The sequence below is a fragment of the Schistocerca gregaria genome, chromosome 4 (assembly GCF_023897955.1).
Source record: "Schistocerca gregaria isolate iqSchGreg1 chromosome 4, iqSchGreg1.2, whole genome shotgun sequence".
NCBI classification, from domain to species: domain Eukaryota; kingdom Metazoa; phylum Arthropoda; class Insecta; order Orthoptera; family Acrididae; genus Schistocerca; species Schistocerca gregaria.
The window spans coordinates 116,540,048-116,557,519 of NC_064923.1; the positions used below are offsets into that span (position 1 = coordinate 116,540,048).

The 17,472-nt window shown below is 41.4% G+C and overlaps 1 protein-coding gene across 4 annotated transcripts in view; it reads right to left on the bottom strand.

Moving 5' to 3' along the window:
* The window catches only part of LOC126266741 (histone-lysine N-methyltransferase 2D), a 129,536-nt gene that overhangs the window by 26,972 nt on the left and 85,092 nt on the right, over positions 1 to 17,472 (bottom strand). For all 4 annotated transcript variants that reach the window (XM_049971231.1, XM_049971229.1, XM_049971230.1 and 1 more), the window contains one exon: positions 9,113 to 9,241. In XM_049971231.1, coding sequence (XP_049827188.1) covers positions 9,113 to 9,241 — 129 coding nt within the window. The remainder of the gene's footprint in view (positions 1 to 9,112; positions 9,242 to 17,472) is intronic.

The following is a 17,472-nucleotide window of genomic DNA, read 5'->3' on the forward strand; positions in this document are numbered from 1 at the left end:
TCCTCGTACCACGAAAAAAATGAATGAAATAATTATTGGTGTCAGTGGTGTTGAGAAACAGCTGAAATCATTAAAATTGAACAAAGCTCCAGGTCCAATGGAAACACTATAGATTCTATACTGCATCTGTGGCTGAGTGAGTTCCACTTTTAACTATAATCTATTGTGGATCTTTCGAACAAAAAACTATGCCTAGTTCTTGGAAAAAAGCACAAGTCACACCCATCTACAAAAAGGGTAGTAGAAGTGATCCACAAAACTACTGTCCACTATCCTTCTCATCAATTTGTTGCAGAATCTTAGAGCATATTCTGAGCTCAAACATAATGAGTTATGTTGAACAGAATGATCTCCAGAATATCACCCAGTGTGGATTATGAGAACATCACTCTTGCGAAACCCAACTCACGCTTTTCTCATATGACATACCGAAAGCTTTGGACCAAGGTAGTCAGGTAAATTTCTTGGTTTCCTGAAAGCATTTGCTCAGTACCACACCTACACTTGTTGCCAAATGCCCAATCATATGGGTATCAAGTGAAATTTGTGACTGGATTGAGGACTTTTTGGTGGGGAGGATGCAGCATGTTATCTTGGATGGAGAGTCATCACTGTGGTGACAGTACACTTATCTCCAGAGAGTACTACACCACAACTGATATGCCACACTCAAAACACTTGTAGTGCAGCAGCTGTATGGCCTGACAGTACAAACTATACCAAGGTCTGCCAGGGGTTGCAGCTGCCAACCCATGGGCCCACCTGAGCTAAGGCGGGCAGTTTTGTTCAATGCGCTGAGTTATGTACTGCCAAGTCTAAAAGCTGCATTGTTCATCCGTCATTTCCAAGAGTTAGACTCTGTAGGCCAACTCTGGATTCTTTGTAGTCATTACCGTATTTACTCAAATCTAAGCCGCACTTTTTTTCCGGTTTTTGTAATCCAAAAGACTGCCTGCGGTTTAGAATTGAGTGCAAAGCAAGCGGAAGTTTGAAAAATGTTGGTGGGTGCCACCACAACTAACTTCTGCCGTCAAATATATATAGTGCTACACAGGCATGCTTTGTAGGCACAAAGATAAAATACTGGCATCAAAACCTCTGTGTCAGTAAACAAATTAAAAAAAATTAAAAATAGAAATAAAAAATAATAATTTTTTTAAAAAAAAGGTGGAAGACGAGCTTTTTTTCTCTGCCCGAGTTTCGACCACTGCATTTTTATACATTATCCAACGAAGTAAAAACAAATTACGTATTGTTCGTCTTCGAATGTAGCAGCATTTCAATGTACTACGAAAATCCGACCGGCGAGACTGTTTGGGGTGTTTGTCAATATGGCCAACTTTACATTGTGAATTTTTTCGTGCCTGTGAGAAAAGATGGTTGCTAATAGGAACTTATATGAAGTATTCTCTTCACCATATAAATAATACGAAAATAAACATTTTGCCATGTATTGTTTCATGTTTGCTGCTATCTCATTTAAATCCTGTCAGCCTAATAAACTAGAGTGAGACAACAGAATATACATATCATGTCATGTTTATATTCATATTATTATTATGCCTAATAGTGATACAGTCAGAAATGAAGCACGGCAATTGGCTAGATTTTTAAATCTAAGATGACTAATTTCTGTGCAGAATGTAATGTACTAAAGAGCGCCTGCAAAGATTTTCAAACGGAGAAAATTTTTTGTTAAACTCTCGTTCAGAGCCTCTTCTATCATACACAGTCTGTTATTTGGTTCTTGTTGATCATTATCAAAGAAAGCAATTGTAAGCGGCGGTAGCGTGCACAAAAGCAATCCATGTCGCGAGCGGCGACAGGCCGTAAACATGCACTATCAGAATGCGACAAACAATGTACGACTCAGAACAGTAATGCATTTTCAGCTTAGAATGACATAAACACCTATAACAAAGAAAACAGCACTTGACAGATCAAAGAAAAATAAGCAATCAATTCAAACCAGACGAAGCACGTGAAAAAGGAAGGGTAACCCATATAAATACGGACGGAGTGCCTGACGCATAGCAATGGCTATCTGGTAAAGCTTAACTGCTAAGCTCACGACTCGAACGAAACTACTGTAGCTGTATCGTCATTCATTCAACCTAAATTGTGTCTCATATTACAATGGACCAACTTTGTTTCGATTTGGAGATGTGGCATAAAACTTTTCTCTCTCCTTGAATTTCGAGTCTCAAATTTCAGGTGTGGCTTAGATTCAGGAATTTTTTTTTCCTTGATTTCGAGTCTCATTTTTCAGGTGCAGCTTAGATTTGGGTGCGGCTTAGATTCGAGTAAATACGGTACTCAGAGGCACAGTGACAGGACTTTAATATTTTACAGGGCTTGTAACAATTTAAACATCTAATTATGCTGGACATTTCTCAAGAAGAAGCATCATTTAAGTTGAGTATTTCTTCATTTTAATAAATATCATTTTATAAATAACTGCTGGGAATCTTTCTGATTGACGATAACCTATGCCGCCCTCCAGCATTCCCAACAAATGTCAAGATGTTCAGTTGTGCCCCAAGGGAATGTGTTGGCACCCTTGCTGTCCATGTTGTAAAGTAATAACCTTACAGACAATATTAATCGTAACCTCACACTTTTTGCAAATGCAGTTCTTTGTAGTGAAGTACTGCCTGAAAGAAGCTGCATAATATGGAGTCACATCTTGATAAGATTTTAAAGTGGTGCAAAGACTGACAATTTGCTTTAAATATTCTGAAATGGAAAATTGTGTACTTCACAAAACAAAACATAGTATCCTATAATACCAACGAGTCATTATTGGAATCGACCACATTGTACAAATACTTAAGTGTAAACTTCGGTTTATTGGTATAATAGTTGGGAAGTGCAATATGTCTACAAAGGAGATTGCTTACAAACCACTCGTGTGACCCATCCTAGAATATTGCTCAAGTGTGTGGGACCTGTACAAATATGACTGACAGGAGATATTGAACATATACAGAGAAGGGCAGCATGAATGGTCACAGGTTTGTTTAATCTATGGGAGAATGTCACAACAGAGATACTGAAGGAACTGAACTGGAAGACTCTTGAAGATACATGTAAACTATCCCAAGAAAATCTATTAATAAAGTTCCAAGAACTGGCTTTAATTGATTACTCTAGGAAAATACTACAACCCCCACATATCGCTCACATCAGGATCATGAGGATAAGATCAGAATAATTACTGCACGCAAATAGGCATTCAAACAATGATTCTTCCCCTATTCACTCCATGAATGAACAGGAAGAAACCCTAATAACTGGTACAATGGCACTTACCCTCTGCCATGCACCTCACAGTTGTTTTTAAAGTGTAGGTGTAGATGTAGATGTAGATATATCCTAATATTGTGTCGGATCTCCTTCAGCCTGCTGTAATGCAGCAATCTGAAGTGCCATGGACTCAACAAGAAGTTTGAAGTTCTCTCCAGATATAACAAGGCATAATGTCACTTGGGTCCATGTTTAGAAGTCCTCTAGAGATACAATGAGGCATGATGCCACTTGGGTCCATGGCTTCATTGGGTCTGCACCACATTTGAACTCTACCATTAGCTCTTACCAACTGAAATCTGCAATCATCTGACCAGTCCAACCAATATGATCACAAGCCCAGGAGAGGTGCTGCATGCAATTTCGTTCTGTTAGCAAAAGCACTAATGTTGGTCAGTCTGTTGTCATAGCCCATAACAACAAAATTTGCTGCACCGGCCTAACAGATACGTTCATCATACCTCCCACATTGATTTGTGTGGTTATTTCATGCAGAGTTGTTTGTTAGCACTGACCAATCTACGCCACTGCTATCGATCACTAACTAAAAGCTGTCGGCTACTGCATTGTCTATGGTGAGAGGTAATGCCCGAAATGTAGTATTCTCAGCACACACTTTGACACTGTGGATCTCGGAATACTGAAATCTCTAATAAATAAATGGATCATGCCATGCGTCTAGCTCCAACTACCATTCCACGTTCTAAGTCTGTGAATTCCTGTTCTGTGGCCGTATCATGCCAGAAACCTATTCACATAAATCACCTAAGTACAAATGACAGTTGCGTAAATGTGCTACCCTTTTATACCTTCTGTATGTGATACTACCAGCATCTGTGTACGTGCACATTATTATCCCACAACATTCACCTCTGGCAACAAATTTTCAGCATTAGATTTTGTTATAACCTTTAATCACCAATAATCGCGTGGATATTCAACACTCTCTCTTAGAAACAATAGCTGATTACATGATAACAACTCAGTATCTCGTATTCGACTGCCGTGCCGTGACATGCGGCCGGCGCCGTTCGTAGCTAGGTGGCGCTCCCGCGCTCAGGCGAGTTGCAGAGCGCCTCTAACGCCGTTTGCGCGTACTGTCGTGGCGGCACTATTAAATGTCGTGGCACTGTCACAACACTTTTCCCCCCATGGGAAAAAAGGAAAAAAAAAAAAAAAGCACTCACTCCCTTGGAGACATGGACAGTGCGGAGACATCCATGGCCTCGTGTGAGGCACCGAGAAAATCCCACGGAGAGACACAAGAGTATGGTCGAAAATGTCCAGGATGGAAGCTCGTGCGTGGAACGTGCCTCCTGGATGAGATGATGGGTGAAAACTTCGGAGCAGCATCCATAGGTGTCATGGGCCTGGGAGTGTGCTCCAGCGAGATGGGTCCCGGAGAAGGCGGCGTCGCAACTGTGGCCGGTTCCGGCATACTCTGAAGCGGTAGCGACGTCGGCTGCATCAACACGTACGGTAGATCGGCAGCAGCGACAGGACTGGCTTCTCGGACTGCTGGAGGCGAAGGAAGGGGCACCGGCACCGGCGTGGCCACCACTCATGGGCGCATCTGGTCGTAATGGCGAACAACCGTGCTGTCGTCCGTACGTATTTCACAAAGCCGGTGGCCGCGAAGAGCCTTGACCACCCCTGGAATCCATTTAGGGCGAGATCCATACCCTCGTGCCCACACGTCGGCGCCAACCGAGTATTTTCCCGCTCTAGGGGACACTGGACAAGGCCTGACAGGGTGAAGCTGGTGCAGTAGAGTGCGCGGTTGGCGGCCATGCAAGAGTTCAGCAGGGCTGCGATCACCCAGAGGTGTGAAGCGATAAGAACTCAGAAATTGCAGCAGAGCGTCATCTGTGGAAAAATCACTAAGGAATAATAAGCAATCTTGCCTAGAAATGCCCGAAGTTCTTTGACCATAGACGGCCGGGGTAGAGCGTTAATGGCCGCAACGTGCTGACGTAGAGGACGTATACCCTCACGGGACAAGTGGAAACCAAGATACACAATGGAGGGTTGGAAGAACTATGAATTGTCCAGATTGCACCTCAACCCAGCTGAATGCAAAACCCGAAACAGTGAATGCAAATTACGAAGGTGCTCCTCAGTGGAGGCACCCGTGACAACAATGTCATTCAGATAGTTTATGCAGCCGGGAACGGAAGCCGTGAGCTGTTACAAAAACCGCTGAAGAATGGCCGGTGCGGTAGCGACGCCAAATGGTAACTGCTGATACTGATACAACCCACAAGGAGTGTTGTTAACGAGAAATTCCTTGGAAGTAGCATCCAACGGCAACTGATGGTATGCCTCCGATAAGTCAAGTTTGGAAAAGAACTGGCCCCCAGCGAGCTTGGTAAACAACTCCTCAGGACGGGGAAGAGGATAAGTGTCAATGAGGCTCTGAGTGTTGACAGTGGCTTTAAAATCACCACACAATCGCAGACTCTCGTTTGGTTTAGAAACCACCACGATCGGCGATGCCCATTCGCTGGAGGTAACAGGAAGGAGAATCCCTGAAGCTGTTAACCTGTCTATCTCAGCCTTGACAGGTGCACGCAACGCCACCGGAATAGGGCGTGCCCGGAAAAACTTAGGGCGAGCCGTAGGTTTAAGAGTAATGTGGGCTTCAAAATCCTTGGCACAACCCAGACCAGCAGAGAACACGGACGAAAATTCAGAACACAATCCATCCAGCTCTTTATACGGAATATTCTCAGATGTGAGGTGCACATCATCATCAATGGAGAACCCGAACAACTGGAAAGCATCATAACCGAACAGGTTTTCAGTGCCCGCATGATCCACCACATAAAACGTGAGGGGCCGAACAACAGACTTGTAGGCAGTGGAAGCATCAAACTGGCCCATGATAGAAATTTTCTGTTTATTATAAGTCCTCAGATTTCGCGTAACTGGAGACAAAGGAGGGGAGCCCAAATACGTGCGAGAATTAATGAGAGTTACTGAAGAGCCAGTGTCCACTTTCATGCGGATGTCTTTATCCAGAACACGAACAGTAACAAACAACTTATTTCCAGAATGAGATTTTCACTCTGCAGTGGAGTGTGCACTGATATGAAACTTCCTGGCAGATTAAAACTGTGTGCCCGACCGAGACTCGAACTCGGGACCTTTGCCTTTCACGGGCAAGTGCTCTACCATCTGAGCTACCGAAGCACGACTCACGCCCGGTACTCACAGCTTTACTTCCGCCAGTACCTCGTCTCCTACCTTCCAAACTTTACAGAAGCTCTCCTGCTCTCCTTTCAAAAGTGCTAGTTCTGCAAGGTTTGCAGGAGAGCTTTCGTGGCGACACTTAAATGTTGTGGCACTGTCACAACAGATTTGTCATGGAAAAAAGTGGAATTATCTTACTGACTCATTGCAAATTGCAAACGGTACTTTTCACTTGTGGTTGAAACTAATCTTTGAAAACATATTTTGCAGCAGCTTTCAAACTTCAGCAACTGCCCAAGTGAGCATAATCGAATTACTTTAAGGACTGCAAAATTGCCCTCAATGGTACACTTCTGACACGATCAGAGAGCAGAAGTAATAAATTCATCATGTCTGTCAATTATACCTGTCAGCTACACCTGAGATGAATAAATCAGAACTAGTTGCTTGAAAAGGCAAGAAATTAAGAATCATTGCAGTGACAAGACAGAACCTTTAGTAGGTGATGATGGAAAAGCTGGCCGGAAATCAGAGTTTTCAGTTCAAATCCTGCAGCACACTGGGATTTTTAACAATTCTTTGTGATAGTGCCTGGACAAACTCTACTGTGTCAAGAATAACAGCTGCATCATGGTTAACATTCCACATAAAACTGCACTTTCTTAACCTGTATTTGTTAACTAAGCTGAGAGAAAAGGTCACCCATATTCTGACCATGCCTTGTATACCAACTGTGTTAAACCAACTTTCCTGTTAATGAATATTTTCCTTTCTCCCTCATCTTGTTTTTAATGTCTATGTATGATGACTATGTTTACAACACAGTGTCACCTGAAAATTTGACGTTTACATAGACTAGAAGAGCTGATTCCACGTTCAATAAAGAAGTTGTTAAAAATGACAAGGAGTAGATACAGTCAAACTTTGTTTACACCGTGTTTGAAGTGTTGCGTTACTCATAACTGTATTATGTACAGTAAAACATACAATGTTCTTGTATAGGGATGTTGATTTTCCTCAGTTTGTTATTGATACTAGAGCTGAAGGGTGGATAATTAAGATGGTGAGGTGATGACTCAGGTAATGCAGCGCTGTCCTGGGTGACTATACTACTGGAGTCTTTTTTGTCCATGCCTTTTCCAATTACTTGCGGTTGGCTTTATTATTTATGTGGTGCCATCTACCCAGCTAGTAGGCATCACCTTCACTAAGGCATACCTTCTTCATATCACTTTGGATATTTATCAACCAACTGGTCTGACGCTGTAGGTTTGTAGCTAGTTGATACTGCTGGAGCTGGCACCTAAATGAAGATCCCTGTGGGTGCAGCAAGTGGCGTTTTGAACATCGCCAATAATACGATAAGCTGCCCAATGAAGAACCTCCAGGCCGCTGACCAATGCAGATCACCAGGACAGTGTTATAAGCGGCAGGCTCCTGGGAACCAGTCTTAGGTTAGTTCCGTGTTGTCGGATGGCGCTGAACATTCCATAGAGCTGTTAATAGCTTGCTCTAACAGCAAACATTCAGCGTACATAGACACATGTCCATGTCTGCCCCCCATTATAGCTAGTCATGGCTGCAGTAAGTTGTCAACAACATAGCAGTTCTTCAGCAACAAGCTGAGTAAAATATTATTTTATGCAAGAAATACTGCAACCAGTCACAAATTTTCTTGAATGATTTTATTATAGCATTAATTCTTTCAAGCCTGAGCCCATCATCAGATGCTAAGGCTGACTTCCTTATAAGTTTTACATTTGTGTCATTTGCTAGGTATGCATTTTTTACTGTTGTTCTTGGTGTTCACTTTGATATACTGAGGAATCACTTTTTCAGTTAGACACTTTTTGTTCAACACTATAGCAAGTATATTAAAAACAAAGATTCCAAGACTTACCAAGCGGGAAAGCACCGGTAGATAGGCACAATAAATAAAACGCACAAACACATACACAGAATTTCGAGCTTTCGTAACCGGCGGCTGCTTCGTCAGGAAAGAGGGAAGGAAAAGGAAAGATGAAAGGATGTGAGTTTTAAGGATGTGTGTGTGTGTGTGTGTGTGTGTGTGTGTGTGTGTGTGTGTGTGTGTGTGGGCGCGCGCGCGCGCGAGTATATACCTATCCTTTTTTCCCCCTAAGGTAAGTCTTTCCGCTCCCGGGATTGGAATGACTCCTTACCCTCTCCTTTAAAACCCACATCCTTTCATCTTTCCCTCCCTTTCCTTCCCTCTTTCCTGACGAAGCAGCCGCCGGTTGCGAAAGCTCGAAATTCTGTGTGTGTGTTTGTGTGTTTTATTTATTGTGCCTATCTACCGTTGCTTTCCCGCTTGGAATCTTTGTTTTTAATATATTTTTCCCATGTGGAAGTTTCTTTCTATTTTATTTAAATCATCACTATAGCAAGTATTATTTTCATTAATTGAAGCTTGCACTTTCTGGAATCAGGCACAGTTCTCTTTACTTGACAAGGTAATAACGACTTTTTTTTATGTATTTTGGTTGGAGAACACTGCAGCTGTTTTCATAAATTACTCTGTAGGTAATACTGTAGCCAGTACTTACTAAAAAAATAACTTCAGTGCTCATTAAACATGTACAAAACTGGAACTTACTTTGGGGTTTCTTTCTTTCCTTTGAGTCTGCGTGACTGTGGCTTCTCAGAAGGTTTCCTTCCAGGAGTTGGTGACACAGCTGGAACCTCTGGTGGTGGTGGAGTAGGCCTGGATTGTGGCTGGGGCATTCTGCCAAAACGTATATAGTAAGAGTCATTGTAACTATTAGTATAAATATGTGTGACAATCACTGCCTACAAAGAAACAAGTACACAGCTATTTCAATTCAATATGCTATTTCTAAAAGTAACTGGATTGCTTACTAACTACGAGGGTGAATCAAATATAAAATACAATTTTTGTTTTACATGGCTTTTTAAAAATGAAGAGTGGCATGATCTCTGCTAATTGTTGCTTTCATTTCCACTGATTTTTACCTATAACTAAAATGCTATCATGCCATTTCTTTAATCAGCATCGCAATGTCAGAGCAAGAGGTAATGTCATCTGGTGCACGATGTATTATAATCAAGTTCTGCATTATAATCAATTTTCTCACGACAGAGGGCATAAAAATGCCTGAAATTCTGAAAAGACTTGCGGCACAGTTCAGGTACAACACCCTGAGAAAGACTCACATGTATGCATGGTACAAACAATTTTCACGACGATGAGTAATTGTTGAGAATGCAGCACACGGATGTTACCCACGGACTGCATGACTAAGACGAATATTCACAATGTTAGCTGGTCTGTTGAAGATAATCCCCAAATAACAGTTGCTGAAATTGGTACTGATGTTGGCGTAAGCTACGATAGTGCCCAACAATCATGAATGATAACCCTAGATTTCATTCCTAAGGGACAAAACTGCTGAGGTCATCAGTCCCTAGAGTTACACACTACTTAAACTAACTTATGCTAAGAACAACACGTACACCCATGCCCAAGGGAGGCCTCGAACCTCTAAAGGGAGGGGCCATGCAATCCGTGACATGGCACCTCAAACTGCACAGCGGCTCCATGTGTCTTCTTCTCACAGCAGAAAAAAAAAATTAAATAATTCTGAGGCGTGTAAATGGATACCAACACACTACCAAACTGAATGGGAACATTATTTGCAATGGACTGTGACCTGCTATGAAACATGGGTACAGAATTACATCCCAGAAAATAAATAATTCGTGTGTGTGTGTGTGTGTGTGTGTGTGTGTGTGTGTGTGTGTGTGTGTGTGTTTTGTGTACGCATGTCCCCCTCATGGCACAAAATGGACAAATCTGCACCCATCGAAGAAAGAAAACTCTCTCTCCGCATTGCCAACTTTTGGCGCAAACAAAACATCCATATTATTAGAAAAGTCGTGCATTTTCAATCCGGGATGTGATCAAGATCCCCAACAATGCTCGACCCCACACAGCTAGCTGAACTCAACAAAAAATTCAGGAACTTTTGTGGACCACTCTAGAATATCCTTCCTATAGTCCGGACTTATCATCCGGTGACTTTCATTTGTTTGGACCACTACAGGAAGCAGTAGGAGAACACAGATTTGATGATGATGGCACTGTCAAAGAGTTCATGCACAACTGGCTGCTGTCAAAGCCACATCCATCTTACAAAAATGGGATCAAGAAACTGCCTATCCTCTGGGAAAAATGTGTTTTCATTTAGGAGACTGTATAGAAAAATAAGTCTTATGCAAGAATTTTTTTCAAGTTTAAACAAAAACATTTTAAAAAAGTCCGCTTTATATTTGATTCACCCCTGTGTATTTATGGTGTAAGGGAAAAATAACAAAAGTGTAAAAATATTCATTTAATTTACTAATATAAGTTTTCATTTCTTGTCAGTTATAACGATTACAGAGGAGTACTGCACTTACTATAGTTATCAAGGACATATGTATTTATTATTCTTTATTTTATAAATGCAAATATGTCACTGTGACTCTTCTTTCGAGGCATGGCTAGTTCTAATTCCCCATCTAGTAGGTTTGATCTGCACTTTGAGGGCTGAATCATACAGAGAAAGACTCTTAACACTGATCATTTACCTTTGTTACCGAATTTGCCACCTAACTCCATTTCTCCATACTTATGGCTCGCATTGATAGAAATTATGCAGAGCACTAGTGACATAATCTCTAAATACTCTTGTTATGAATCTCAGAAATCTGTTTCACTATCCATGAAAGAAAAGAATTTAAATCTGTACTTCATTTCTTTTATGGGTTATTCCATAGTCTGTGGAATTAAGAAAATGCACAACAACACGACTGAGTTTGTCAACAAATAGTATGAAACATATCGACATTTAAATAAAGTTACAGGAATAAAGTTAAAAGGCTCCATTAGACAGTCCCTCACCAAAGTACAGCTGTAAGACTCAAGAAGTTCATTGTGCTTCAGTTAGTTTCAGTGAGATATAAATGTTTTTGTAGTCAATAGAAGTATTTTGCTACAAAGACTGCTCCCATCTGAGACTTAACAAAATTTAGGAAAGGTAATTAAAATGCAGGTTCCAGATAGTTGCACAATTGTTAAAAAAAATGATAATGACAATTTTTTGCACTTAACTTTTTTCTGTCAACTATTTTAGTATTTTCTTATCTCTGAAATGTAAATTTAAGAACATTATGTATGTCAAAAAGGGGGTAATGCTAGCTGCATTCATGATGACAGAGAACAACTCAGGGAATCCTACCAGTTTTGGCTGGGTATTGGTTTGGTGAATACAAGGTTCCTGAACCAGGGGCTGATGAGTGGTTTTTGTAAGGTCTGCACATATTTCAGTAATCACCGTGTGGTACAATGTGTAACAGGGAACAAGGATCTAGGCTTAACTGTCTGGATAATGAAGATGGTAAAAGTAAATATATCAACCTCAAGGAATGTTATGGGCCATTGGAAAAGGATGCTGTGAGGCTAGGGTATTTGCAGCAGTATTCCAGTTACACTGGGCTTGTCCAGTTAATTGGGCTCTGTCTGTATCAACCAACTTTCATCTTGCTAGTCTCTTTCGTGGTAACACCATGGTTTCCAATTCCTCAAACAAAAACCCTACCAACAGAATGGGTACACTGTTTAGATGTATTAATACCAATACAATTAAGAGGGTTTTAGCTCCACAAAGGGCTCTCAACTATAACTGAAAATTAAATGCTTCACCAAGTACCTTTTTGATTATTACAAAATAGAAAGGGTTATCTATAAGAGGTGTTTTCTTATGTACAAAAAGGCTTCTAGTGCACATAATGTATTCACGTCCTCATGAAGCATGAAGCCTATGCATGTCATGTCATTGGCTTGTGCGAGGAGTGGTGTTTATACTATTGGGCACACTAGTATAAGACAGTGGTCAACATGTAGTGCATTGAACCAGCATACCACATGGCCACTGTTGGTACCAGCAAAAATGCAAAAGTACTTCTTCATTGAAAAAGGCTACTACAAAACTCTTTACCCACACGGGTGGTTGTTAAACTAATGTACAGATTCACAAAGTGCACAGAAACCTAAGTCTGAAAATAAAATGAAGCCAAAATTCATAATACTAATTTGAAAGTCCACAAAGGAAGTGCTAGGTCATTACATGTCTACTATACTGTTGTATTACAGGAGGAGTGAGTGTTAGTGAGTCACATGTGAATATTTATTGGAAGTCTGACTCAGGACTTGACTAATTCACCTAATGTGCCTGTGCAGAGAGGGCCAAAAGATGTCGACTCTTATTCTGACAATATCTGCTTCTTGTCATCCAAGTTAATGTTGGGGTCACATCATCGTCTAAGCCCCACCTCTATATTTAATCATCATACAGGGCCATACTTGACCTGACATCCTCACCTTCTGTCTCCTTCTAGTTGCTGTCAGATCCAGCAGTAACTGTAGTCTGATTAAAATTACTTGATAGTTGGCACCTGTCACTTGCTGCTACAGTGTTGTCACAACTGCTGGCAGCTACCGCTTGGTTATAAGCGACACACAAACACGGTGGGTCACTTCACAAATGCTGTTAATGTATAACGTGGAACAATTGGGGAGGCGGCCACCACAAGGTATGATGAACAAAAATGGGATATGCTATCTTGACAGTTGATTTTCAGCGAGCAATGACTGAACAGTGACAGACAAAGCATTTTGTAGCCCTGTTTTCAAACTCCTGTCCTAACCTAATGACAATCTTATGATGTGCTCTGTATTAATATACGAGAAAACAGTGATCAACAATTTGCAGCAGAACTAAAATCACAATTGATTTGTTCACAGTGATTAAGTAAAGTCAAGACTTCAGTTTCAGTGCCAAAAGCAAACTGAAATTTATTGTTGTCATTGTTTACCTAAAACTATCATCATACTGGCTACATAAGCTGCCGCACTACCAACTAACGAGCAGTCCTGGAGGGCACTTTATTGCAGTTTATGGGTGACAGAAGCAGATTCCAAAAGAAAAAAATGATGGGAAGAAAAACAAGAGCTAACGAATAAGTCAATAAGATGTTGTGGCTAAGTATTAGAAACAAAATAAATTAAATTTAAATCTATTAACTGAATAAAAATAATAATCAAAGTCTTTAGTGTCCCAATCACAATGATTAATTGCAGCCTTCAAAAATTCAGCTTCACACAAAGTCAAGTGGAGCTTATCTATTGTAGGCCAATCTCTGCGATTGTAACAAAAGAAATATGATTCAATAGTGTGTGGTTAGTACTGTGTATATAAAATGTATGTATTTCGTTAGCATTGTGTGTGTGGGGGGTGGGGGGGGGCGGTGGGGGGGGGGGGGGGGGGTTAATCACATCTGATGAAACACAAAATAAATGGCCAAAACCCAGGATTCGGCATCCAAACACATCAAGAAAGAAAGCTTGACAATGAATTGGAAGTGAACTAATTGTTGTGGCCGTCTGGCACCGGCGAATGGTTTGGGCATGACACTGAGTGCTCTGATTGGAAGAAACTAGCTCCAATGCATAACTGTCAACTATCAAGTAATTTTAATTAGATTATCTTTGTGATGCAACCAGCTGTACTATGTGATGGGTACAGGGTATGTCATGGTTGGTGACAAGGTTCTACCTCCATTGGCACCATAATCTATGAAGGCCTTCAGCTGCCACTGCAGATTGCAGACTGTAGAGCTATGGAGCAGGTAAACATCAGCTGGCATGACTGGGGGGCAGTTCTGGTCACTAATATGCCCAGGTGCCTGAATGTCCTGGAATGGGCACCTTCTGTGCTGGTCACCATAGCTGAAGCTGATATTTATGATGAATCACCTCATCCCATCCAGCACGAATACAAAAAGCTGGCATCCCCTTTGGATGGTGATGACATACTGCATCCATCACGGGTTCCCAGGTGATGTAGGTTCACAGTGCCAAACACAGAAGGGATCTGAACAATGCAGAATTTCAGGTGGGTTGCATCTGTTGACAAAGGTAGATAGGTATGCAGCAAGTGCTACCATAAAAGTGTTGATAGTCCAGTTTCCTGACTTTCTGATTTCCATATTCTGAGCAACCATTCCATCTCAGAATTCAATACAGCAGTGACTTCTTCTACACTATTATACTGAAAGAACATTAAAAAAATCATGGCCAGAGCATGGATTGTAGCTGTCAGTGATGTGTTTCATATCCGTGTTACATATGGAAAATTTACTAATAACCATACAGCTATTCGAAATGGAACTGGCATCTACATCTGCAACTACATCCATACTCCGCAAGCAACCTGACGGTGTGTGGCAGAGGGTACCCTGAGTACCTCTATTGGTTCTCCCTTCTATTCCAGTCTCGTATTGTTCGTGGAAAGAACGTTGTCAGTATGCTTCTGTGTGGGCTCTAATCTCTCTGATTTTATCCTCATGGTCTCTTCGCGAGATATATGTAGGAGGGAGCAATATACTGCTAGACTCTTCGGTGAAGGTATGTTCTCGAAACTTTAACAAAAGCCCGTACCGAGCTACTGAGCATCTCTCCTGCAGAATCTTCCACTGGAGTTTATCTATCATCTCCGTAACGCTTTCCCGATTACTAAATGATCCTGTAATGAAGCACACTGCTCTCTGCTGGATCTTCTCTATCTGTTCTATCACCGTATCTGATATGGATCCCACACCTCTGAGCAGTATTCAAGCAGTGGGCGAACAAGCGTTCTGTAACCTACTTCCTTTGTTTTAGGATTGCATTTCCTTAGGATTCTTCCAATGAATCTCAGCCTGGCATCTGCTTCACCAACAATCAACTTTATATGATCATTCCATTTTAAATCACTCCCAATGCCTACTCCCAGATAATTTATGGAATTAACTGCTTCCAGTTGCTGACCTGCTATTTTGTAGCTAAATGATAAGGGATCTATCTTTCTATGTATTCGCAGCACATTACACTTGTCTACATTGAGATTCAATTGCCATTCCCAGGACCATGCGTCTATTCGCTGCAGATCCTCCTGCATCTCAGTACAATATCCATTGTTACAACCTCTCGATACACCACAGCATCATCTGCAAAAAGTGAACTTCCGATGTCGTCCACCAGGTCATTTATGTATATTGTGAATAGCATCGGTCCTATGACACTCCCCTGCGGCAGACCTGAAATCACTCTTACTTCGGAATACTTCTCTCCATTGAGAATGACATGCTACGTTCTGCTATCTAGGAACACCTCAATCCAATCACACAGTTGGTCTGATAGTCCATATGCTCTTACTTTGTTCATTAAACAACTGTGGGGAACTGTATCGAACACCTTGTGGAAGTCAAGAAACACAGCATCTACCTGGGAACCCGTGTCTATGGCCCTCCGAGTCTCGTGGACAAATAGCACGAGCTGGGTTTCACACGATCGTCTTTTTCTAAACCCATGCTGATTCCTACAGAGTAGATTTCTAGTCTCCAGAAAAGTCATCATACTCAAACATAATAAGTGTTCCAAAATTCTACAACTGATTGACATTAGAGATATAGGTGTATAGTTCTGCACATCTGTTCGACATCCCTTCTTGAAAACGGGGATGACCTGTGCCTTGGCTAACCCACGAGATAATTGAATCTAATTGACAGAACGGCAAAATATAAAAATGCAGCAAAAGAAGTGGTCAAAAGGTAATATAGATGTCTCGAAAATGAGACCGATACGAAGCGCAAAATGACCAAACGCAAACAGCTACAGGAGAAATGCAACAATGTAAGAGCATGCATAACTAGGGGAAAGACATGTGGTGCCTATAGGAAAATTAGAGACCTCTGGAAAAATGGAAAGTACCTCTACAATTATTAACAGCTCAAACCAGTACTAAGCGAACATGTGAAAGCTGAGACATGGAGGGAAAGCAGAAAGCTGGAAGGAATAAACGGAAGGTCTATACGAAGTAACTGAACTTGAAAGCAATATTATACAAAAGGAAGAGGAAGTAGTAAAAATGAATTGAGAGCTATGCTACTATGAGAAGAATTTGACGGATAACTGAAATAGATGACATTCCATCAGAATTGGCAACATCCTCGGTAGAGCCAGCCATGACGAAATTATCCCACTTGGCAAGCTAGATATACAAGATGGGTAAAATATTCCCATTGTATTGGGGACCTAGAAACAATGGAGAGGTTTCATCCCCACCTAGCCCTCAGTGGTTCACAACCACAACAGGCTACAGCAGTCCACTCACCTCACCGCCACCCTACTCCGAACCCAGGGTTATTGTGTGGTTTGGCGCCAAGTGGACCCCCTGGGAATGTTTCATACTAGACATGTAACCCCAAATGTTTGCATGGTTATGGTGTACGCATATGTGGAGACAGCATTTGTGCAGCCCAAATTCACCAAGGCAGATGGCAAAATGCCTTAAAACCCATCCGCAGGTTGGCCGGCACACCAGACCTCGACACTAATCTGCCAGGCGGATTTGTGCTTGGGACTAGCATGCCTTCCCACATGGAAAGAAAAGTGTTAGACTGCATGGCTAACCAGGCAGACAAATATCCCCATACTTCAATAAGAATATAACAGTTCCAATTCCAAAGATAGTACATGTAGACACTACTGACCATCAATTTAATAAATCATGCTTGCGAAATCCTGACACAGATTATTTACAGACGAATGGAAATACTGGTAGAGATTGAACTCAGGGAGGAGTGGTATGGGTTACGGAAAAGTGTAAGAACATGTGAGGCAATACTGACCCTACAACTTATTTTAGGAAGATTGGTTGAAGAAAGGCAAATCTATGGTTGTAACATTTGCACATTTAGAGATAGTTTCTGACAACATTGACTGTAAAGCACTGTTTGAAATTTTGAAGTTAGTGGAGATAAAAAAAAGATACTGAAAGATTATTTACAATTTGTATAGTAGCCAGACTGCAGCTGTAAATGTTAAGAGACACAAAAGGAAGGCAGTGGACGACA